The sequence below is a fragment of the Miniopterus natalensis genome, chromosome 1, assembly GCF_054644295.1.
Source record: "Miniopterus natalensis isolate mMinNat1 chromosome 1, mMinNat1.hap1, whole genome shotgun sequence".
In the NCBI taxonomy this organism is placed as follows: Eukaryota; Metazoa; Chordata; class Mammalia; order Chiroptera; family Miniopteridae; genus Miniopterus; species Miniopterus natalensis.
In genome coordinates, this window is record NC_142081.1 from 131,197,888 (window position 1) to 131,222,499 (window position 24,612).

Genomic DNA, 24,612 nt, shown 5'->3' on the forward strand with positions numbered 1-24,612 from the left:
GCAGGCTTTCTCACTTGGTGACCTCAGGAGCGGCACCATGCATTGCCTCCATGCTGGGCACACCATTCTTTTGTGCTACTAGGGAAATATCCTGCTCATCATAACTTTTTCTTTTGGAGTAAGATAGCCTGAGTTAGAATGCTTTTAAACCGTTATTGAAGTATAACTGACAAGAAAGTATACAAGAAACTGCACGTATTTAAAGTGGACAACTTGATACACTTTGACATGAATACACAAATGAAACCATCACCCCACATAATATAATGAACATAGCCACCGCCCACAAAAGTTTTCTTGTGCTTCTAATGCTCCTATGCCCAGGCAACCACTGTCAAAGCTCATTTAAAGATACTTCCTATCCTAAAATGCACTGTGACCTTAGGGATCTTTAAACCAAAAGAAAGAAGGAGCATGTGTGGCTGATGAGAGCTCAGAAAGGACCTCATGATGGGTGAGCATTAGAGGGAGTGGTGGTTGTGTTATAGCATAGTAAAAAGCTGGGAAAATTCCAGGACAAGCAGAATGGGGAAACTGAGATAGACAGTTACACAGCAGTTTGCAGCCACCTAGTCAATCCTATCTTCCCTAAACCAAGGACACTTAAGAGTAAATGATTTGCAGTTCTCCTCCCCAGCCAGAGGGTAAATACCTTAAATCACCCTACTCCGAGAGACAGATAACAGAAATCCAATTAGTGCCTTTTGCCAACCACACCCAAGGACAAATGAAGATAATAAATCTCATTTTGCTACATTCAGCATAAAGCTGATAAATATTCTATTGATCTGCCCCTAAGACTTCCTCTAAACGTCCAGCCTTTAAAACCCCTGAAAATAAAGGTCCTAATGCTCTCTCCCTCTAGGGAGCACACCTGGGCCATTTCCTTCCCTTTCTTCCACCACAGGCATGTGTCCCATAACCTCTAAGGGACCCCTTGAGACTTGCAACCAGGGGAGCAATGGGCAGTGGCAGCTCGTCTTAGGCTAACCCCTTGAATCTGTCTCCAAGGCCTGCTTCTCTGACTGCTCAGTGAGCCAAAGCCGCCCAGCCTAGTCTCTCCTGTTGCTTCCTCTATGCCCTTCCTTGTTTCACTGTCCTAAGTATAGTTTTGCTGCAGCCAATAAAGTCTTGCTTTCTTTTCGAACCCTCAACCTTTTGGTGTACCGGATCATGCTCCAACCAACTGAGCCACAGGGGCCAGGGTTGCTTTCTTTTCTACACTTTGTCTCTTGATTGAAATCTTTCCCTCAAGAAAACAAGAACCAAGTCCTCCTCCTCATCTCACCAGTAACAGTTGGGATAGTGGACAAAATGTTTGTCCCTAAATTACCTTTGGCAAAGGTCAAACATAATCTGGCCCAGGTTGCAGATTTTTCTCTGCCACTCTGCTGTATGACCTTGGGCAAGGTCCCTAATCTCTGTAAGCCTCAGGTTTCCTACCTGTGAAGTGGGAATAATGATAATATCCCCTAGGTTTGTTGTGATATGTTAATTTCTGTAAAATGCCTGGCACATGGTAGACAGTCAAGAAATGGTATCTATTCTACTTGTCTCAGATCTGAAACACAGCCCTAGCCAGTTTGGCTCAGTGGTTAGAGTGTCGGCCCATGGACTGAAGGGTCCCAGGTTTGATTTTGGCCAAGGGCACGTACTTTGGTTGCAGGCTCCATCCCCTGCCCTGGTTGGAGGCGACCAATCAATGTGTCTTTCTCACATCGATGCTTCTCTCTCTCTCTCTCTCCCCACTTATATTCTCTCTGAAAAGCAATGGAAAAAATATCCTTGAATGAAAATTAAAAAAAAAAAAAAGATTTGAAACACAGATGTCTGTCAGAAACACACATTCTTTTTTTTCTTTTTTTTTTTTTTTAAGAAACACATTCTTATTCCCCTCAGGGCTTGGTATCATCCTACCATCTACTATTTGAATCGAATGTGACTGTGGGGCCAAGAAGTGAATAACCCACTATGGCTAGAGCTAGCTACGTATTCAGTTCCGACTGCTACTGCTGCTCCTCCTATTGTAGGCAGTGGGAACAGCACCGGGTGTTAGACCAGTGGGGGTCAGACTGGATCCTGGTTCAGCAACCTCAATACTTGGGTTCTGCCTAGGAAAGAATTCAGAGCCAAGACTTAAGCTATAAGAGAACATTTATTTATAAAATCACAATGGTAGAAAAGGTAATTCCTAGAAGAAATGGGCTTAGGAAACAAGTCATAGAGGTAAAGGAAAGGCCCTAGGAGCTTGAGAGTGAGGAAGGTAAAGGTGACATGCCTGGGGGGATGGGAAGGGGGAAGGGAAAGGTGGGGGTGTGCTCCTGGGAGGTTGAGCACTCTGGGTCCTCTGGATCTACACCCTTAAGGGTTTTAAGGGTGGAGATCTTAGGAGAGGTCCCAGGAGAAGATCTTAATAGAATATTCTTCAGCTTTCCAGATGTGTCCCTTCAGGGTCCAGGTCTCCACTGATTGATTGGTTGGAGCCAGGGCAAGGGGTCATTATCCAGTGCAGTTGGTCTCGAGGTTACCCATCGGGTGGCTTGTCTGGTTTTCCGAGCTTGGAGATGAAATACAACTGAGGTCTAGATGTTATCTCTAGGGAATAAAGGTCAGGAGGTCCAAACCGAATGACCACCTGATCTGCTAGGGGACGAAAGGTCACCCTGGGGGCAAGATCCCACCCTACAATTATCCTTTTCTAGGCATCCAGGGCTTTTTGCCCTGGTGACCTTCTCTACCTGGCCCATTGTCTTTGCTCTGTTCATGTCTGTCTGCCTACCACATTTCCACCTAGACTTTCATCTCCCCTCTCCTGAGCCCATCATTCAAAGACTCACTCAGGCCTCATCACCTCCAGGAAGCCTCCCCTGATTACTATAATTTAGGACTGCAGATACAGAAGTTTTCTATCTAAACTCCAACACTATTTGAGTTGTAACCACACACTTGTACAATTGAGAGTGTAGTGTTCTGCACTGTTGTGTTTTGTGCATCTCTATTTTGATTCCCATTTTGAGTAGAAGTTTCTTGAGGATGCTAATTTTGTCTGGTGCTTCTTTGTGCCTTTAGTCATATGCTTAGGTGAGTGTTAAACAAGGATCGGAGTTCATCAGATAGGTGAGCATTAACTTAGTATAGATCTTACTAGGACCAGGCCTCATGGTCACCACACATGGGGGATATTTTGAATCACAGGTGAACGTATGTATCTTACTCAGCTCGGGCTGTTATAGGAGAACACTACAGATTTGGTGGCTTATAAACAGGAGACATTTATTTCCATAGTTCTGAAGGCTGAAAGTCTAAGATCAAGACTCCAGGAGATTTGTTGCAGGGTCTGCTTTCTGGTTCATAGACAGCATCTTCTTACTGTGCCCTCACTTGGTGGAAGGGTAAGAGGGCTCTCTGGGATCTCTTTAATAAGGACACTAATCCCATTATCAGGGCTCCACCCTCATGATATCATCACCTCCAAAAGGCTCTACCTTCCTAATATCATCACATTGCTGGTAGGTTTCCAATTATGGATTTGGGGGGGAACACAAATATTCAGTCCATAAGTCTGTGTATGGAAACAACATTGACGGTGGTCACACTAACACTGCTCCATGTCCCCCAGGGTTGCCCACACTTGTAGGTGTCCCTCAACTCCTGTACCCTTGCAAATAAGGCCCTGAGGTTGGTCAGCCCAGCTGTCTCCTGCCCAGGGCTCTGGCCACACAGTGGGCCTGCACTGTGTTTCAGGAGGAGCGCCCTTCAGCTCTGATGACACACTGGGCTCCAGGCGTGAACTTGTGACTTGCGATGACTTTTCTGACTTTTTGTCAGCTTTCCACTACTGACTTCTGTTCAGCCTTGGTCTGACCTGAGGCTCTGTCCCTGGGGCACTGTCCTCTCTGTCCCCCACAGAGAGAGTACCGCCTACGGCTCATTATAGCTGTCCCGATGGGAAGCCCAGCTGACTCCAGACTCGCCTTTGCCTGCTCTGCTCTTGGATACACTGCTTTGGAGTGACTCATTGCCATGTTTCCTATCAACAAAAACAAACACCTGGCAAAGGCCCAAGGGCCCTCCTTGGCTCAGCATGTCTTGAAATTGAAGTGGAAGGGAAAACCCATTACACAGAGGACTTTGCAGGGGAAGAGGGAAGAAGGAGCCAGAACTCACACAAGGCGAGCCAAATCCTGGGGCCTGAGTGAATGCTCAGGCCAGTCAACTGATGTCCACAGTGGGGGAAGAAGGGGAACAGAAATCCTCAGCACGATCTCTCTCACTCCCTCCCATTTGTTCACAGCCAGCCCTTGGGAGGTCCTTCCTGGCCCAGGGAAGATCTACACTGGACAGATACTTTGCACCACTGGCCAGAATAGACTTGAAGTGGGTTCCAAGCCACATCCTGGTGACATCCTAAGAGAAGAGTGTATTGGACTTTGGAGTCAGGAAGACTTGATTTTGCTGCTTTCTGGCTTGATGACCTCAGGAAAGTCCATGGATCTCAGTTTCTTCATCTGTAAAATGGGTCTAATGCTACCTTCAAGATTGCTGTGAGGATTAAAGATGATATATGTGAAGCCCTGAAACATAGGAGATACTTATTACCTAAGCCCTAATATTATTTAATTAAATAGTTTCATCTCCCAAATAAGATAAGTCTTCTGGATCTGGTAAAATGAAATTGAGTTAGAATTTGGGTCTTTCCGGTAGAGACAGAGGTGGCTCCACTGAACAGAGAGCCTGTGTTTAACCTGGTCTGTTCCGAGACCTCCATAACTTGGGGTTGCACACACATCTCATTCTGATGGAATCTCATCACATGCCCCAGGCCAGATGCTGGGCACCACCAAGAAAGCCACTTCTCTGATTTCAGACCTCTGTTGCCCTTCCCACTGTCAACCTAAGAAATGTCCAAACCCGTAGAGAACTTTTATAAAAATTTATTTGAGCCAAACAGAGGCTACATCTGGAAGCAAGATCTCAACAGATAAATGATTCTGAGAATAGCACTTCGCAGTTTCCTTTATGCATTTGAGATTAAGGAGGGAATTTACGTGAACGTAGGAGGAAGCAATTTGGGTTTGGGATTACAGGATAGTTAAGATTACGTGCCTTCTTGGGAGTAGTTATTTCAAAGGTGTGTTAACCTAGATGCACAAAAACAATGGACAGGACTTGCTTAATGCAAATATAAATATTTTACTAAAAAGTTATATGCCTGGGGTGTGACTACCTACCATGACCTGCCCTGTTAAGAATTTATGATCAGATCACCCTGTGAGGTTACTTTCCATAGAACCCATCCCCTTTTTTTTTTTGTTTTCTCACAGCACCAACCTGAACCATAGGACAAATGCTCCGCAGTACCTGGGGAAGACCTTGAACACTGGTCCTGTCCAGGCTCTGGCACAGCTGACCAGAGGGAGCAGGCATGGGTTCTCCTCTGGCTCCTAGGGCTCTCCGGCTCCCACTATCTCCTGGGCCATGAAGGAAGGCTCTGGGTTTGTGGAAAGATTCTCAGAAAAGAAACCTGGCAGGGGCCATGGCCACAGGACTGAGGGCAGAGTAAAGACTACCAGTTAGGATTTCTGGAGGACACATTCCATTCCGATGGAGGGAAGAACTTTCTATCAGTAATAATAAAACTTCCCCATCGAGGTATGGGCTCCCTGGCACCTCCACCCACTCTGCCCCTCCCTAACCTAGCAACTGGGGCCAATGGGGATATGTGTCATTTAGCTTAATGACACATTGAACTTGTGCCATGCAACCACATTCATAACAGGAAAAGGAGGATCTGTTTGTCCTCAGGTCCCGTTAAAGTAGATCTGTCTGAACCAACACTGACCCCCAACACCAAGTCCCACCAAAAATCTTCATGCTCAGTGGACAAACCAGTTAAGCAGTGCTTCTTAAAAAATAAGACCTTGACAAGACTTGGTCCTGTCTGGGCGTGTCCACGTTAGAAAAACAGTCCCATACCACATCCCTCCTTCAGTGGCTAAGTGGGTAGGCAGGACAGATATTATCTTCCTTTGTCAAAGAAGAAAATAACTTGCTCAAGGTTGCATGTCCAGCAAGTAGCAGGCCAAGGAGAAGAACCAGGTTTTCTGGCTACTCCTTCTGTTACTTGTCCATATAAGGAGTGGGCTGCCTCATGAGTCCCCCTAGATCCAAACAGAGTTCATGACTCTGGACCCGATCCTGTAAGGGCCTCTGCAGCCCAGACTTGTCCTGTTAAAGCATTCTGCACTTCCAGTAAGAGCAGAGGTGGCACAATTTTTAGGAGTGTAATTGGCAGTATACATCCAAAACTTTAAAGATGCTTTGACCAATTATTTTCACTAGGAATGTATCTTAAATCATCAGGAATGTGCACTAGTTTAAAGAGTTAAAAAAAATAAAAAAAAATAAAGAGTTAGACATAGAATTATGCTATGATTCAGCAATTTCACTCCCCAGTGTACACCCAAGAAAGTGAAAAAAATACATGCACACAAAAGTATTGCATGGGAATGTTTATAGCAGCACTGTAATAGCCAAAAAGTGGAAACAACTCAGTGTTCTTCAAATGGTAAATGGACAAATAAATGTGATATATTCATACAATAGAATATTATTCAGCAATAAAAAAGAATCAAGCACCTACACATGCTACAACGTGAATGACCTTTGAAAACATGATGCTGAGTGAAAAAAAACACAGACACAGAAGACCACATATTGTATGATTCCATTCAAAGGATATGTCCAGAATTTGTCTCCATAGGCAAATTTATACAGAAAGAAAGTATATTAGTGGTTGCTCAGTGCTGGGGTAGGCAAGTGGGAAGGAATGAGGTTGATTGCTAAGAGGTAAAGTGTTTATTTTAGGGAGAACAAAAACATTCTAAAATTAAATCATTGTGATGGTTGTGCAATGCTGTAAATATACTGAAAACCATTGAATTGTACACTTTAAATAGGTGAATTGTATGGTATGCTATTTGTATCTTAGTAAAACTCTTAAGAAAATGGGGACCAGGACATTCTTCTCAGCATTTTAAAATAACAATAACAAAATATTTGAAGTAATCAGATCCCTAGGAAAAAGATCTTATAAAAGTTAGTTCTTGCCTGGCTGGGCGTGGCTCAGCGGTTGAGCGTCAACCTAGGATCCAGGAGATCGGGGTTCGATTCCCGGTCAGGGCACATGCCCGGGTTGCGGGCTCGATCAATGACTCTCTCATCATTGATGTTTCCCTCTCTCTCTCCTTCTCCTTTCCTCTCTCTGAAATCAATAAAGATATATTTAAAAAAAAAAAAAAAAGTTAGTTCTTTATTCCCTGGCCGTTGTGGCTCAGTTGGTTGGGCGTTGTCCCATGCACAGAAAGGTTGCCAGTTTGATTCCTGGTCAGGGCACATCCCCTGGTTGTGGGCTTGATCCCTGGTAGAAGGTGTGCAGGAGGCAGCCTATTGGTTTCTCTCTCCCTCTCCTTCTCCCTTCCTCTCTCTAAAAATCAATTACAAAAAGAAAATTAGTCCTTGGTTTCATTGATTTTTTCTCTCTTTTCTGTTTTTAATGTAATTGATTTTGGCTTTTATCTTTATAACGCCCTTATTTCTGATTTTAAAAAATTTATCTCACTCTTCTTTTTCTAGGTTTTTGAGGTGGGAGCTTAGATTATTGATTTAGGTTTCTCCTCTTTTCTAACATATTTACTTAGTTCTATAAATTTTCCTCTCAGCACTCCTGTAGCTGTGTTCCAAAAATTTCAGCATGTTGTGTTTTCATTTTCATCCAGTTGAATGTGTTCCTTTAAAATTTATTTTGAGATATTCTCTTTGACCCATGGATTATTTAGAAGCGTGCTCATTTGTTGCCAAATGATTCGATATTTTCCTATTATTTTTTTGTTATTTGATTCCAAGTAGCTGGGTAACAGCACATTCCTTTAAGATTTCAATTTTTTTGGACTATGTTGAGATTTGTTTTGTGGCCCAGAACATGGTCTATCTTGGCATGTGTATCTTGGACTATGAGAAAATGCTCGTGATATAGTATTATACAAAAATATAAATTATAGCATATATGTAAATGTGATCTATGTTTTATTTTTTTAAAAATATTAATGAGAAAAGTCCTGGAAGGCTATACATCAAATGTCGACTGCTCTTTATTTTCTTCCTTGTCGTCTTTTGAATGATCTAAAGTTAAAAAAATCTAGCTTTTATGATCAAAAAATATTTTTAAGAGAGAGCAGTGTAATATACATGAAATTAATATAATATCGTATGTCAACTGTAATTGAAAAAATGAATTAATTAAAATAAAAAATATGAGTTCAAAAACCGGGCTGTCATTTGCTTAATCTTGTGACCCAGCATCTCAGTTAACTTCACTGAGTCTCACTGTTAGTATCTAAAAAGTAATAATATCCACCTGATAGAGTTGTTGTATTACAAAAGCCAGAATCAAAGTTTGTTAAAGCACTTTGCAATGCTAAAGCACTCTGCACACGTTATAGTGGTGTTTTTTGTGTGTGTTTTTTAAAAAATATATCTTTATTGATTTCAGAGAGAGGAAAGGAGAAGGAGAGAGAGAGATAGAAACATCAATGATGAGAGAGTCATTGATTGGCTGCCTAGCCCGCAACCCGGGCATGTGCCCTGACCGGGGATCGAACCCCAATTGCCTGGATCCTAGGTAGACGCTCAACCGCTGAGCCACACCCGGCCGGGCTAGTGGTGTTTGTTTTTTAAAAAATATGTCTTTATTGATTTCAGAGAGAGGAAGGGGGAGAGAGAGAGAGAGATCAATGATGAGAGTCATTGATCGGCTGCCTCCTGCACACCCTCGACTGGGGATCGAGCCCCAACTCGGGCATGTGCCCTGACCAGGAATCGAACCTCGATCTCCTGGATCATAGGTTGATGCTCAACTGCTGAGCCACCCCCCCTGGGCTATAGTGGTGCTTTTATTACCATGGGGAAGCTGGACTTTTTAATCTCTCCGGTTCCTTCCAACTATTTGTTTTTAAGTTCCCATGATTCTTTCACTGAAGAGCAAATAAAAAGACAATGGAATTAAAAGGAGTTTGAAGTGTATTGTGCCTGCGGCTAGAACTTGGCATAAAATTGCTATTCTCCAGGTATTTCTGGAAGCCTTTGCATATAATTGGGATGTAACTAATTTGGATTTTTCAGGGAAATTCCAATTTCAAATGTTCTGTCTTGTTGCTCTCCTAGTATAAGATTATTTATAATTTCAATTCTGGTTGGGAAAATATGGATATTGGGTTCAAAGATTCACCTCAAAGGGGAAGAAAAATTCTCGAACATTTGCCATACATCTTACTCCCTTTTAGGCCTATAATTGTTTCCCAAATCAGGTGGTGGTTACCAAAGAAGATGGATATCAGTTGGTTATATGACCTGAATTTCCCAAAGGCATGAACCGAATGGGATCTGCAGGGTGTGTCAGGGAGGGGCAGAGAGGTCTGGTGGAGACTGGGTTCCCTCCAGTATTATTTAATTTAAAGTTCTTTTCTTTGTCTTTCCATGGCTCCCAGGGGAATAGCTCCAGTGTCTCTTACTCTGTCACTGGTAACCTCTGGTCCTGCCTAAGGATCTCCCAGCCTTCCTTGGCCAACAGCCAGTCCACTGGTTTTAGGGAAGGCCCTTTCTTTCCACATATATGGTGTTCTCTGAATCCACACTATCCTCTGAGGACAGTGACTTCTCGACCAGGAGAGGTGTGGTTCAAGCTTTTCTAAAAATGTTCAGAGTGTCCTGGGATCTGTCCAGTCAATGACCCCTCAGCCACTCTCAAGACTCAATAATGCCACCTCTCCGAGCTCCCCATTCTTTCAACATGTATTGACAAATATGCCTGCTCTCCCTGTGCCAACTAGTCACCCCCTGCTCTATTATCTTAGTGGTTGATGCATATTTACACGCTGTACCTATTTTATTATGTGCCCTTCACCACCCTCAATTGTGAGCTCCTTGGGTATCAAGACTTCCCATTTGTTTCTGTTTATTTTTATTGTGGTAAAATATACATAACATAAAATTTACCATTTTAACCATTTTAAGTAGAATTCAGTGGCATAAAGTATTTACAATGTTGTGCAACCATCAGCACTCACTATCCATTTTCCAGACTTTTCATCAGCCCAAATGGAAACCCTCCACCTGTTAAACAATAACACCATTTATTTATATATTTTCTCTCTCCTATGGGAGGACTACTGCCTTGCACATGTCCAGAGAGAGCAATTTACATAGGACACAATGTGAAGGTGCCCTTGGAGTTGTGCAAGGCAGTGCTCCTAGGCCACATCCTGACACACTGTAGGAACTTAAATGTTCTTAAAAGTTGAACCAACTAGAGAACTGGGTGTTATGGATATAAATTTAAATTCTTGGCTCTTGGGCTAAGCTATTCTCAAAAAAGACCTTGATTTTTACCCTGGGGAGAGGATCTTTCTTCCATAAACCTCCAAATCCTGTGATTTGTGGCATTGAATCTGTTCAAGTCAGTTGCCTTTGTTTGATATTTAGAGGGCACCTGACGAGGTCCTGGACGGTGCCATGTGAATGAAACAAAAACTAAAGCAATGAGAGACCCCTCCCTGCAAGTTGTCTCTCACCTGATGTTAGGGGATAGGCGTGTTCTTCCATGTATTATGTATATGCAGCTCTTGTCTTTGAAATCATGATTGTGATGATGGTGATGAGCCCAAAGAAACTTTCTCTGCTGTGTGAGGACACAGTGAGTAGGCTGCCGTCTACAAGCCAGGAAACGAGCTCTTACCAGAAGCCAAATCTTGGCTTTCCAGCCTCCAGAACTGTGAGAAACAAACTTTTGTTGTTTAGGCCACCCAATCTGTGGTATTTTGCTGTGGCAGCCCAACTTGACTGAGAGCCTCTGGGGCTTTGACAGTGGTGTGGACATCCCCCCCACAACAACCCCTGAATCTACCTCACTCTCCTTGGACCTCGACTAGCCCCCAAGGCCTTGACTTTGCTCATGCTGTTGTTCCTCTTGGAAGATGCCCTCCTCCCCCTCTGTGACTTCAAGGGCAGCGCTAGTCTTGCCCTTCCAGCAAGTCTTCCCTGATATTTCAGGCTTACGCTGAGCTCTCTCTCTTTTGAGTGGGCACACTTACAGTCAGCACTGTACTTTTTTTTTTTAAAAAAATAGGTCTTTATTGATTTCAGAGAGAAAGGGAGAGGGAGAGAGAGAGATAGAAGCATCACTGATGAGAGAGTCATTGATCGGCTGCAGCCTGCAACCCGAGCATATGCCCTGACTGGGAATTGAACCCCGATCTCCTGGATCCTAGGTCGACATTCAACCGCTGAGCCACTCCCGGCTGGGCTGTACATTTTATTACTTACATGTCCTCTGTTTACAGGTGATAATTTTGTGTCTATAGACCCTGGAGAATAAGGTTTTTGAGGACAAGGCCATTGTTTTGCTCTTTATAGCTCATAGAGGGCATCCAAGTAGAACTTGTTAACTGATTAATAAACATACAGGTACATATTTCTGCAGAAAGTCAGACAAAAACAGATGGAATTAGAAAAAAAAACAAAGAGCTAAGAGGAATTTCCCAAACGAAGGACATGTGCTTCTCTTCTTGGCTTCCCTGTTGTGTCCGAGATCCAGGATGTACCAAGAAACCCTTCCCTCTAGGGTAGTGCCAGAAAAAACAAAGGCAAGAGGCCTTGGACAAGCTCCTACTGTTTCTGGTCTTGAAGGGAAAGGCTGCTCAAAGGCTGCCATGCCACAGGAAGGAAAAACTCTGCAATAAGGCTATGTCCTGGGATGAAATCCTTACACAAGCAATGAATAAAGAAGGAGGAAAAATATGTTAGGACGGAGAGGAGGTTGGGTTGAATTTGGAAAGCTGAAGGACCAGGGAAAGATGAGGGGAGAGAGTCAGAGTGAAAGAAATGAAGACACAGGGGCAGTAGTGATAGAGAAAAAGGTTAGAGAAACGAGTAAGGAGAGACAAAGAGACAGGGGCAGAGATGGTGAAACAGAGATGACAGTGAAAGCAAGAGAGAGAGGTGAGAGAGAAGGAAGTGAAAGAGGAGAGGAAAGACAGAGCAATACAGGTCATAAAAAATGAAGCTTGGAAAGAAAACAATGAGCAGATTCACAAAGAGAATGAAAGGCAGTGAGAATTAGAAACAGAAAGTGGACAGCATAGGAAGGACAGCAGGGGAAGGTCCAGCAGAGAGGAGTCCACACATTCGGGAAATGGGGGAGGGCCACAGAGAGGGAGAGGGTTTAGCATCACAGCATCTTTTATTGGTCTGATTTAAATGTGTGTTTGTAACTCTAACATAGACCTGAGGTAACCTCCAGGGCTGAGATTCTCGGCAATTGAGACGCCGTCTCCTTGGGCACCGCAGGGAAAAACAGGAATTAAAGAGTATTCAAAAGGCTTGAAACTTCACCCAGATGTGTATTTACCATTATGAAAAGAACACTCTAGCTTCTGCTCCAGAGCCCTATCTTGTGGGACCCCTTCCAAAGCCCCAAGAGGGCCCTACAAGGTATTCACATAGTCATATGTTTTGTACAATTTGCAGAGGTCATCTGTTTAAGAGCAGCCAAGGCTGCAGTCCCTTCCTCTCTAGCCTAAGCAGTTTGCAGTCACTCTGTGTACAGTCAAGTTGCCCACAGAAGTCCTAGTAGAGAAATGGCTTCAGGAAGACTTCTGCCACCACTGGCATAGTCACATGCAGGTACACAGCCTGTGGTCTTACTGCCATGTGAACGCACCCTATGGTGCTGGGCCCCTGAAGAACAAGGATGGGCAGTGGAAGAGAAACCAGGTTGGAAGGGTACAGAGCCAGAAGCTGGGCTGGGGAAAATTCTTGCAATTATCAGATGCAAAATAGTAAGTAGAGGATTTAGTTTCTATCAGGGCCTAATCGTAACTGAGGTTCTCATCTGTTGGAAATACACCCAGTGCAGTGCTGGCGAGGTCATGGTGCACCATGCATCTCCCTTGTTCTCATTCAGATCACACCACCAGCCCTGGAGATATTTGAGACACCTGTTGGTGCTGTTCACTAAACGTTAGCTACCTGAAGGCAGGCGGTCCTCAGCTGTAATAAACAGCATAGTGCCTGGCACATAGCAGACAGTGAACAAATAATTACAAGACTTATAAATGAATGAATGAATGAAGTGCTCAGTCTCCAGATGCCATCCATAGAGCCTTGTGTTCACTATAGCAAAAGAAGCTACCACAGTGAAGATGTAGTCCTGATTGCAGGAATGGTCTTTTTTCCTTACCTCCCACCCTCCCTTCCATCAGGTTGATGAAGGTGAGAGCTGAGAATGTTGCTGGGATCAGATTCAAACATCCAATTTCCTTCGCCTTGTTGAAGTCCCTATGTTCTGGGTTAAAGAATCTGTTTTTAGCTGTTCTTGGGAATTTCCTGATGTCCCCGAAGCTCTTTTAACAGAGGGCTTGCTTGTTGCAAAACCTCTTTGCCTATTTTTGTTCCCTTTGAGTGAAAACCTCTATCTGGCAACAGAACTAAAGTTTCCCCATAGGTTTTGAGTTACAAGTAGAGTCTTGCTCCATCCTCAGAGAGTCTCCTTTGGGGACATAGCATTATTCTTTGAAGTTGTGACTGTGCAGAATCTGGGACTTACATAAGGCCACAAAGACCCTGGATTCAAGAACTGAAAATTCACTTTTAAAATTAGGTAGACGACTTTGGATCGAGGTTTTGATTTGGAGAGCCAAGCTCTTGGAAATGCAGCTGGTATCTCTAGGGAGATTCTAAAAGCTGTTTTGGACCTAGCCGGTTGCTCAGTGGTTAGAGCATAGGCCTACAGACTAAAGGGTCCTGGCTTTGATTCTGGCCAAGGGCAGGTACCTCTGTTGCAGCCTCGATCCCTAACCCTGTTCAGATTGCAAGCAGGAGGCAATAAATTGATGTGTCTCTCTCACATCAATGTTTCTCTCTCTCTCTATTTCTCCCTTCCACTCTCTCTGAAATGCAATGGAAAAAGTATCCTCGGGTGAGGAATAAAAAAATAATAATAATAAAAAAAAAGCCCGTTCATGCATAGTTCCAGGCATTTCCTTTGGAACACTGTGCAAAGCTCTGTGATGGGCATCATGGAACACAGAGACTTTTCCCCACAGAGGCAGTGTTCCCGTGCAGATTAAACTTTTTCCAGTTCAGTGCCCTCTGCAAACATCTCAAAATCTGTGTTATTGTGAAATTCTTCTTCGTTTCCGATCAAAATCTCTGTGGATGTTTAAGACCCTTCTTGTGGTTTAGTCCTTACTGGAAAAGAAGATCTTCTGCCTTGCCTCCCTTTCTGAACTGAAAGACCTAAATCCCGTAACTGTGGAGAGTTTTCTTTTCCTTCTCTGCTGGTGGTGATGGCAATGGGTCAGAGGGGTGCGGAGAGAATTTGCAATCTCAGGCCAAGCTGATCACACAGTCTGAGTTGTTAGTACCTCTTTTCCTACTAGATCTGTCATCTTGGCTGGGATGGGAAAAGTTCTAGGGCTTCAAGCCTGCTGGGGACAGGTGACTGAGGATGAGGCATGAGCTGGCTGCCTGGCTGATGGGCCTGGGAGGGGGGCAGGGGAGTAAAGCGGTGTCTGGGTTCTCTCCAGTCCACAGGCTACTGTTATCACTAGAGTAGTCATTTCCCCCATTCAGGGTGTGATCTGCCGATACTAGCAGTGCTTTCTGGACAGAGAAGCTTCTGAAAGAACAGGTCAAAAAGTGTCAGCAGGCTGGGTGGAAACAAACAGCCCCTTGGCAGAGATCCTGCTTTGCACATCAATGTGGGAAGATGGAGGGATATGAGCGGGATCAGAGACAGTCTGAGAACAGCAGACCACTAAGTGGATCTAGGTAGGCCTCAACTGGCAGGACCCTGTGCCTTAGGGCCAAACACTCTACCGTCCTCACACATCATGATCTGGGGCAAAGAATATGTACACCACCAGCTTCTCTCAGAAATCCTCTCCTTCTCTGCTTTCCACCATCCCACTAGCTCCCAGCTCTCCTCTTCCTTGATTACAACAATTCGGTCTCCTTTGTGGGCACCTGTTTCCCTGCTCACCTGCTGAATGGTCCCCATGTGGGAGGACCTGCCCTAGGAGCTCAGGATATTATGGTGAGTAGGATGAACTACATGAGTTATGGAGCCCAGTCCAAAATTAAAATGCAAGGCCCCTTATTTGTAATCTTTCAAAAATTATTAAGAATATCAAGATGGCAGCAGTGAGCATTAAACCAAGCTGAGGCTCTTCTAAGAAAAGGCCCTGTATGACAGCCTGTGCATAAGGATTCCATCTGTGGTTCATTTCTCTCCTCCCTCTACACTCTCCCTGCTTTACTCGTCAATTCCTATGGCTTTGTATTCATAGATACACTGATATTTCCCCAGATCTTCAACCCACCTCCACCCCAAACTTATATTTCTGGTTATTTGGAAGTCTCATTACCTGAAAATCAACAAGACTGAAAAAATAGATTTTATTATCTTTCCCCTCCTCCCACATTCTCCAAACATCAGAATAAAATAGAAATCCTACTATTTCTCAATTCTTGCTTTCAGACAAGGGTGATACTATAAACCCAGTTGTCCAAGTCCTTCTTGCCTCTTTTCCCTGAATGCCCACCAGGTTCTATCCCTGTCTCTTTAATCTATTTCCCTCTTTCTGTTAATGTCCACTCCCTATTGCCACAGCCCAGCTTCACGCTGTCATCTCTCACTTGGGCTATGTCCAGATTCGCTCACTTGCTTCTCTGCCTTACTCAGACTCTAATCCTCACCTCTGACTGCCAGCATGGTTCCCTCCTACTCCCCAAATCAATCCCCTGTGGGAGGGGCACAATTCAACCCACAATAGGGGACATGTATCTTTTCTGATTGCCCACCCTCTAGACCCCACAATGTGAGACTGGGTGGGAGGCGGAATTCTTGCCAGACAGAAGCCGAGAGGCCCAGACATTCCCCAGCTCATCAATACCAATGACAAAGGCCTGTGTCCAACTTTGGCCAGAGAGATGCCTCCCAGGACTGTGAATTGATTGCATCTACTGTCGCAAAGATGGGGGCCAGTGCAGAATTCTCTCCTGGTGATGGTGGCTGCCTCGAGTTCCTTGGACAGCCATGTCCCCACACCTGCAATGCTTTCCAGTGCCAGGGCAAGGGGGAAGTGTGAAATGAGGTGCCCTGTGCAGGGCCCACGGTTGTGGGGCAGTTTGACAACACTGGCTCTGCAGCCACCCACACCAACGCTGGCATGGCAATTCTCCTGATCCCCCCAGCACCCTTTGATGCCTTGTCTTTCTCCAGGTCCTATCTGCCCAACAGCTGTTTTCACTTCCAGGCCTTTCTGCTCATGTCCTTAGCTGTGGTGCCTTTTACAGCGTCTATGAGACCAGCTACTTTCAATCTCAAGCTGTTTGCTCTGAAGGGCTTCTCTTTGGTGGTGGGAAGGACACCTGGTTTGGATTTAGGTTCAAACTCTAACTTAACCAGATGTATGACCTTGGGGAATTATTTAAACTCTTGAGGTCTCACCTGGCCGGGCGTGGCTCAGCAGTTGAGCGTCGACCTAGGATCTAGGCGATTGGGGTTCGATTCCTGGTCAGGGCACATGCCCAGGTTGTGGGCTGCAGCCGATCAATGACTCTCTCATCATTGATGTTTCTATCCCTCTCTCTCCCTCTCCTTTCCTCTCTCTGAAATCAATAAAGATATATTTAAAAAACAAACAAAAAAACACCTCTTGAGGTCTCAATCTTCTCTAAAATGAGCTAATAACAGTGGCTGCCACACCCCCTTGCTTTGAGAATTCAATGAGCTGATGCAGTGCGTGGCAAGCATTTCACACGGTCCGGTCCCTGCATGTAAACGTGCCCTCAGTGAGAGCTGTACTTCCTGGGAGCATCAAAGCCAGGGGCATCGGGGCACACAGTGGGCTATAGGTGAGACCAGCTCAGCTGGTGACAAGGGAGATGAGCTTTTCCCATGGCTGGCAGGGTTGCACAGGATCAGTTTCCAGGGGCTTCACTCCATTGCTGTCCAGTCACTCCAGGGCTGCACGGCAGCCCCAGGTGATCAACCAAGACAGCTGGGCCCACGCAGTATTTAGCCTCCAGATGCTGCCCCTCCTCTGGACTCGGTGCCTGTCCCCTTTCTCCCTGGTAATTCTGAGGCACACTAGGAAGAAATGGAAGACCTGAGAGGGTGGTTAGGGGACTGTGAGATTCCTTCTTTGATTGTCCGCATTGGTACTTTCTCCTCTGAGTATGGAAACACTCCCATCCTCTCCAGGTCTACTCAAGCCCGTCTCCCATGACCATTCCCCTACTTTTCCTGAACTTGGAGGAAGGTGCCCCATTCCCCCCGGTACCCAGCAACCAGCACCTGGTAGGAGAGCAGTGCAGGCCTTTCACTAACCAGTTGCTCCAGGCCCAGGTCCCATCCCTCTCTGGGTGGGTCCAGGCTCCTACCTGAGAACCTAGTTGCTATAGAAACAACCACCAAAAAAGCAGAATGGTGGGGAGAGTGGCAGGTGGGTTGCACCAAGGCCTTTCTTAGAGATGGGTGGTTTTTTGTTTTTTTTGCTTTTTGTGTTTTGCTTCCATTCACCATGGGGCAGTCTCTACCCCACATGTGAGTTTTAATTTTAAATTTCTCCAGTGGGAACAACAGAGTCATTTTTAGCTGGCTGGTTTGGGAGCCTTTGACCGGCCCCTGGAATCTGTGAGGATCAACAGGAGCCGGCAGGGCTGGGCTGTGTTTGATTTAAAATTGGAAGCCAGGAGGCAGAGGGGTGGCTTTATATAGTCTGGGAGGTCTGGGAGCTTCAGCTCTGATTTATGAGAGGCTTGGTGTAAGCACATGGGAGCCGAGGTAATATTTATAAATCCCTTCCCAAGGGACAGATGGAATGTTCTGAGCTGCAGTCAGATAACACCTTTTTGGGGGACAAAAGGAGTTAGCTGTTTAAGTCCCATTATTCAGTGAGTGAAAGAAATGTGGGTGAGAACTTCCTTGAAGTCTGTTCCAGCAACATAGGGTGAGGGGCACAGACCTGCAGCCCGGCTCCTCCCTTCCATCCTCGGGCCTCCCCTGGTTAAGGAGGATTTGGTGCCTCCTTTCTGGTGCTCCAGCCCCCAGGCCTCCCCTGCTTTACCTAACTAGGGCAGGGAACTGCACCTGGTAATTATGGTGACCACATTTTACCAACAAGACGTCTAGCTAGGTGTCTGAGGACAACTCTATGGGGCCACCTTGACCAAGTCACCTTGGATTTCCCATGTGTACAGAGGAGAATTCCATGTATTACTCATCTGCATTTGAGGGCTCCCAAAGGGGTATGATTCCTACCTGACACTCAGAGTCACGAGAACAAATGGTGGCAATGACAGGGCAGATGGTCTAAGGCCCCTTCTATCTCTGGGGACCGGGGAGAAACGGTCACCTCCGTCAAGCCTGTCCAGCTTCTGGAGCCTGGAACACCTAAGAGAGGGTCAGGGCTTGTTGGGAGGCCTTTGCACAACGTCAGCCTAGTCACTGCTCTGGCCCCAGGATTCTCCATGAAAGGCTTTCAGCCTGTTAAAATGCAGTTACAGAAGAATTACTTTGCTGAATCACCAGGAGCCTAGGTGGAAGCCCCAAAAGACGCCTCATCCCCTTCCAGCTGAAGATGAGCAGGCATAGAGGTCTCCAATACTGGCCAGGGCTTAGTTAAACTGACACCAGGAAAGAAGGGGGCAAAATGCCAACTGCCCAGCCAGGTCCAGGCTAGCCACTACAGACTGGCTGACACTGGTCATGAAGGGAGACCCTAACTCCACCCTTTCCTTGCCTGTTTTTCCCCTCCCTGCAGCATTTAGGAAACGTCCTGTGAAAGACACTGAGATCAGAATCATATTTGTCCCTGGGGGTGACGTCAATGTTTCCTTTGACAGGTGGGGCCACAGTGCATGTCTGAACCTCTGAGGTGGTGACTGGCTTGGCTCTCCTGCTCCAAGGGAGCTGCCTCTGGTGACATCTGGATGCTCTGTCCCGTACTCACAGGCTCGTTCCTGTCTTCACACACTGGTGTGCAACTGATCCCAACTGCTGAGGGCTGCGGGGGTGGGGGGACTGGCTCACAGGTCCAGCCTACAAGGGCAGGCCACAGAGCACCACCCTCCTCCATCACCACCAGCTTCACAGCTGCACCACATTGGGGCCGGTTCCATCCGACACCTGCCCTTGAAGCCCCCTCAGCTCCTGCCCCCTTCTGGCCTCATCTTTTCCCTTGGACTATTCCTAGGGGTGGAACCATGTTGCCAAGCCTCACCGTGTTAGAGCAGGAAGGGATTCCTTCAGGTGATAGCAATAGCAGCTGCCGTGATACCTATTAAGCACCTACTGCACGCCAAGTGTTTTAAGACTGTTTCTGATTCCCAAGAGAGGCACCATGACAATCATCTGGTCACAGGAGAGGCAAGGGGCATGGAGAGGCAGTAAGTGGTCAAGGGTACCTCCTTGCATTCAAGCCCAGCTCTGTCACTTACCAACTGTGGGACATCCAGATGGTTTCTTAAGCTCTCCATGCCTCAGCTTCCTCACAGATGGGAAGCCACTAACAGTAGCTACACACAGGGTGGTAGAATGCTCACAACCAAGCCCACCCCCAGGAGGGGCTGCGTGATGTCAGCTCTCATCATGGGGAGGCTAAGAGATTTAAGCATTGGCAGCAGCAAGAATCACAAGGCCAGAAATCCCTGTTTGTCTGGCCCCAAGTTCTTCATTTTACATAAGAGAAAACATGCATGGTGGGGAGGAGGTGTCAGAAGGACTTATCCAAGATCGGCCAGCTGCTTTGTGACCGTCCCAGGCCTGGTGGCCATTTCTGATGAGCCCCAGTGTAGTGTCTGTCCCTCAACACATTGCCTCCTTTGAAACTAAAATAATCTCTCAGAAGGCCCCTTCAACCTCTGGTTATTTGCTGAGACCTCTGGTAGAATGCAAATAACTGGCTCTTTCCCCCCCACATGCCGGGCATGCAGTTAGCACTTTCTACCCCTCACCTACTTCTAACCACTCAGCCGGCACAGCACCAGAGAGTGAACATAGGAGAAATGCCACAGTGATCAGGGCATCTTCCCAACTATAACCATTGCCTCAGATCTCAAGGAGGCTGCATGGATTTTTAACCATTTTCTGCTGCCAACTAACCCATTTAATTTGAAGTAAAAATTCAAGATTTACCTTATCCAGACTTGTCCATTTTTGCCGTGCCCACTGATACAAGATTTCACTGCATTTTTAAAAGACACAAATATGGAGATTCCGACATCATTTACACCCTGGACTTAACAAAGATCATTTCAGAAAAAAAGAAACATCACAGGAGCACAAGCAGTCTTCTTTATTCCCCCTGCGGCCTCCCTCTCCCTTTCATTCAAAGTTCCCTCCAAGAAGATGAGTCCAGACATGTTACAACTGATCCTGGTTTTACTCCCACCTCCAAAAAGTGAGTCATAGCTGTTTGGAGAAGACAGGGAGGACAGGCAGGCGCCCTGTGGGAGGGAAGTGCTGTTTCTCAGGAAGTTGGTCTCCGTTGTCAGAGTCTCTGTTGCCACCCTCACTCCAGGGCAAGATTCCTTTCACCTGCCGGTATCTAGCATCAGATGAAGTCTGAGGGTGACAGCCGCCTGGTCCCAGTGCCAAGTGCCCTGTAGGAGGACTCTGTGAAGTCACATTGCACCCTTCCCAGGGATGGCCCAGTCAGTGTAACCGTCACTCATCCTTCTGCTCATTGTCTTTGTAGAGAGATGTCACTTTTCCTTCCACTCCTGAGGGACAGAAGCACTCAGGGTTTGCTTGGCTTGCGAGCACCCTGTGTCATTCTGGGTGAGAAGAGGGTGGGAGGTGGCTGGCAGGAAATAGGAGACAAAGCGAGATGCACAAAGCGGGCCTGACTTCACCTTGCCGGAGAAGCAGCAGTGCCGGAGGACGCTGGCGAGAGGAAGCAATGCGAGGCCTGAGGCTCATGCGGCAGCTAGATCCCCAGCAGAGCAGAGCAGAGCAGAGCAGAGGAGGGCGAGCCCAGTGGGGCTGCAGCACCTGCCAGCCCCTCACTTGGAGACCAGCATGCGGACGAACTCCTCGTAGTTGACCTGCCCGTCCCCATCCACATCTGCGGCCTGGATCATCTCGTCCACCTCCTGGTCACTCAGCTGCTCCCCCAGCCGGGTCATCACGTGCCGCAGCTCGGCCGCGCTGACCAGGCCGTTGCCGTCCTTGTCGAACACGCGGAAGGCCTCCCGGATCTCCTCCTCGCTGTCCCTGTCCTTCATCCTCCGGGCCATCATGCCCAGGAACTCGGGGAAGTCCACAGTGCCGTTGCCATCGCGGTCAATCTCGCTCACCATGCCCTCGAGCTCCGCCTGCGTGGGGTTCTGGCCCAGGGCCCGCATGACGGTGCCCAGCTCCTGGGTGGTGATGGTGCCGTCCCCGTCCTTGTCGAACAGGGAGAAGGCCTCCCTAAACTCGGCCACCTGCTCCTCTGTCAGCTGGTCGGCCATGGGAGGTGTGGGGTGCCGGAGGTGTGGGTGCAGGTGCGGGCTCCCCGGCTCCTCTCTGGATTCTGAAGGACAGCAGCTGGCAGGCTGGCGTCCCACCCTGGCTTGACTCACCAGAGCTTAAGAAGGAGCAGGGCTCTCCCTCACCATTCAGACTCCCCCGCCTTGCGTTGCCTGAAGGCCGGGTCCTGTTGGAACAGGAGCCCAGGACTGGGAATGAGACTGGTTGGCTAATTGAGCTGGTGCCAGCACCTCTGTGTGAAAGGCAGTGGCTCTCCGCCCCACCATCACTCAGCTGTCAGGAACTACCCGAGGACACCTTCAGTGAGGCGTGCTGGACAACCTCTAAAAAGATTAATTTGGGTTTTTCCTTTTTGAATTTTCCTTTTGCCCTCCCTCCTCTCCAATCTTCACACCCTTCACTCAATAAAATGTGCCCTTTCTCCCTGTCAGCTGAGGTTTTTGGCAGGATAAAAAGCAGAAGTTGTCTTTGCCTGAAAGGAACTTTCTTTCCTTGTTTTTGGTTTCCAAAGCCTAAAAGAAAGCCTTAGGGTTCCCAAGAGGGTATTCAGAAAAGGGAAAAAATTTTTTCTTCAGGTAGAAAGCAGACTGTCCTTTTAACTTCAGAAAAATATGAATGGAGGACTTCCTCCAACTCATTCATTTACTCACTCATTTGTAGGTATTTATTGAGGGCCTACTATGTACATATACTGCCCTAGAATCTGGGAACAGAACTACCTGCAAACAAGATAGGCAGCTCCCAGTCCTCAGAAGTTTATATTCCATCTACGAGACAGCTAGTTAGCAAGTAAACTGATAAGCAAGGTACTTGGCTATTTTTGATAAATGCTATGAAGGAAATAAAAGGGGTCGTGATGGAGAGAACACAGGGAGGTTTCTCCTATAGCTGTAACAGTGAAGGAAGGTTTCTCTGCAGAGGTGGCACTTGAGGGTGACCTAAAAGGGGAGAAGGGGATTTCCAGGCAGGAAAGCTAAGCAGGCTCAAGGCCAGGGACAAGAGAGGGCTTGGCAAGGCCAAAGGACATAACGGTGGCCAATGTGGCTGCAGCCTAATGGGTGAAGGGGAGAGGAGATGAAGAAAGACAGACAAGTGAGGTATTGTAAGACACAGTGAGGAACTGATAAAACAAAACTCACATTTTATTTTCTGATGTTTTAAACAGAGGCATGTTGGAAAGTCTTAGTCCTGGTTTGGGAGAAGACAGCTCTGAAGTAAGGGGTATTTTTAAAAGGAGATATTCTTAAGAAGGGACCTAAGAAGGGACCTTCACTGAACACACAAGCTCCTCCCCAGGCTCCTGGGGAAATGAACACCAGCTGAGTGAGAAGAAGATGCTTTGCCTGTGGGAAGCCATGGAAATCTGAGTGGGAGAGACCCAGAAGAGCCAGCATGATATTGAGAGAGAAGAACAAAGTGGGAAGACTGATGCCACTGGGCTTCAACACTTACTCTAAAGCTGCAGTAGTCAACACAATGTGGTATTGGTCAAAGAAGAGATGAATAGATCCATGGAACAGAATAGAGAGCCCAGAAATAAACCTTATAAATATAGTCAACTCATCTTTGACAAAGGAATGAAGGCAATACAGTGAAGCAAAGACAGTCTTTTCAACAAATGGTGCTAGAACAACTGGACATCCACATTCAGTAAAAATGAGTCTAGACGCAGACCTTACACCCTTCACAAAAAGTAGCTCAAAATAATGTAAAATACAAAACTATAAAGGGAAGCTAACAGAGGAGAAAACCTGGATGACTTTGGGTTTGGCAATGATACCCAAACCCAAGGTCTCCAGTTTGGATTTGGGTAGGGTTTAGCTATGACATCAAAAGCAAAATCCTTGAAAGAAAGAATTGATAAACTGTATTATATGGTCTGATTGTGTCCCCCCCAAAGTTCATTTCCTGAATCCTCACCAGCAAAGGGGCATTTGTGAAATAATACAAGGGCAGTAGCAGGAAGTAGAAGGAAAACCTCTGGACGTGGGCATGTACCTGACAATGTCCTGCAGCACCAAGGGAGAGTCTAGCATCATGAGTAAACTCATGCCCGAGACAGCCCCACTGATGGACGAAGATTTCAAGGCCAGACAGGAACATGTTGTTGCTTACTGCCTGCTTCACCTACAAAAGGATAAGTGGCCAACGGACGTCTGCAGATTTCTAGATCATGGTGTCCTGGCTCAAACATCCAGCCTTCACCTAAGTATATTCTTCATAAAAGCACATTGAAAGAGAACTCAGTAAGGATTTTTTAAACAGTATTACTCATGACTCACAATGAATAGTGCTGGGATGGGCTAAAATGTCCCAACTCGCTAGTTAGGAAACTGTGACAGAGGGAATGTTATTTCATGGGCTTCTGCAATTCTCTCCCTGTAGTCTCTCAGTGCACTGATTCCCTTCCCTACGGAATATACTTGTGGTCTTAGGACCATTTAAACATTTAAAAATCACTGAGGACTCCAAGAGCTTTTGTTTATGTGGGATGTATCTGTCAGTATTTACCAGGTTTGAAATTAAAACTGAGAAGAATTTTAAATATTTAAATATATTTTATATGTTTATTTGTAACTTAAAAAATAGAAATAGCTTCCGCGGGGGGAGGGGACAAGGTTGAGGTGGTCAATGGGGCAAAGAAGGGGGCACATCTGTAATATTTTCAACAATAAAGATAAATTAAAAAATAGAAATAAAAAAGCCATTACATGGTAACATAAATAGCATAGTTTCATGAAAAATAATTATATTTCCAAAGTAAAAAAGAAGGGTAAGAGTAGCATCTAAAACAAAATTTGCAAATCTCTTTTATGTGTAGATTTATAGATGTATGTCTGCTTCTGCACTCCATCTGTGGGAAAACGTTTTGATTTGAAATATGTGATAATCCAACTTCACGCAGATAAGCAGTTGGAAAAGAAGAGAACATTTAATTCTTTTTTTCCCCCCCTCACAGGAGGACATGCTTAGAAAGAGAAACATTGAATCGGTTGCCTTCTGTAAGTGCCCCCACT

General features: G+C 46.0%; 1 protein-coding gene across 1 annotated transcript; it reads right to left on the reverse strand.

Annotated features, from left to right (window-relative positions):
• Positions 1-20,991: 20,991 nt before the first annotated feature.
• LOC107542429 (calmodulin) lies at positions 20,992-21,576 on the reverse strand. The gene has a single exon (XM_016219740.2). It carries the CDS (start codon positions 21,574-21,576, stop codon positions 21,127-21,129), a length of 450 nt encoding a protein of 149 aa, XP_016075226.2. The 3' UTR covers positions 20,992-21,126.
• Between the last annotated feature and the right edge of the window lie 3,036 nt (positions 21,577-24,612).

Bases quoted from the DNA above. Each gene is read 5' to 3' on its own strand.
- LOC107542429 (XM_016219740.2), bottom strand. From the start codon at position 21,576: ATGGCCGACCAGCTGACAGAGGAGCAGGTGGCCGAGTTTAGGGAGGCC.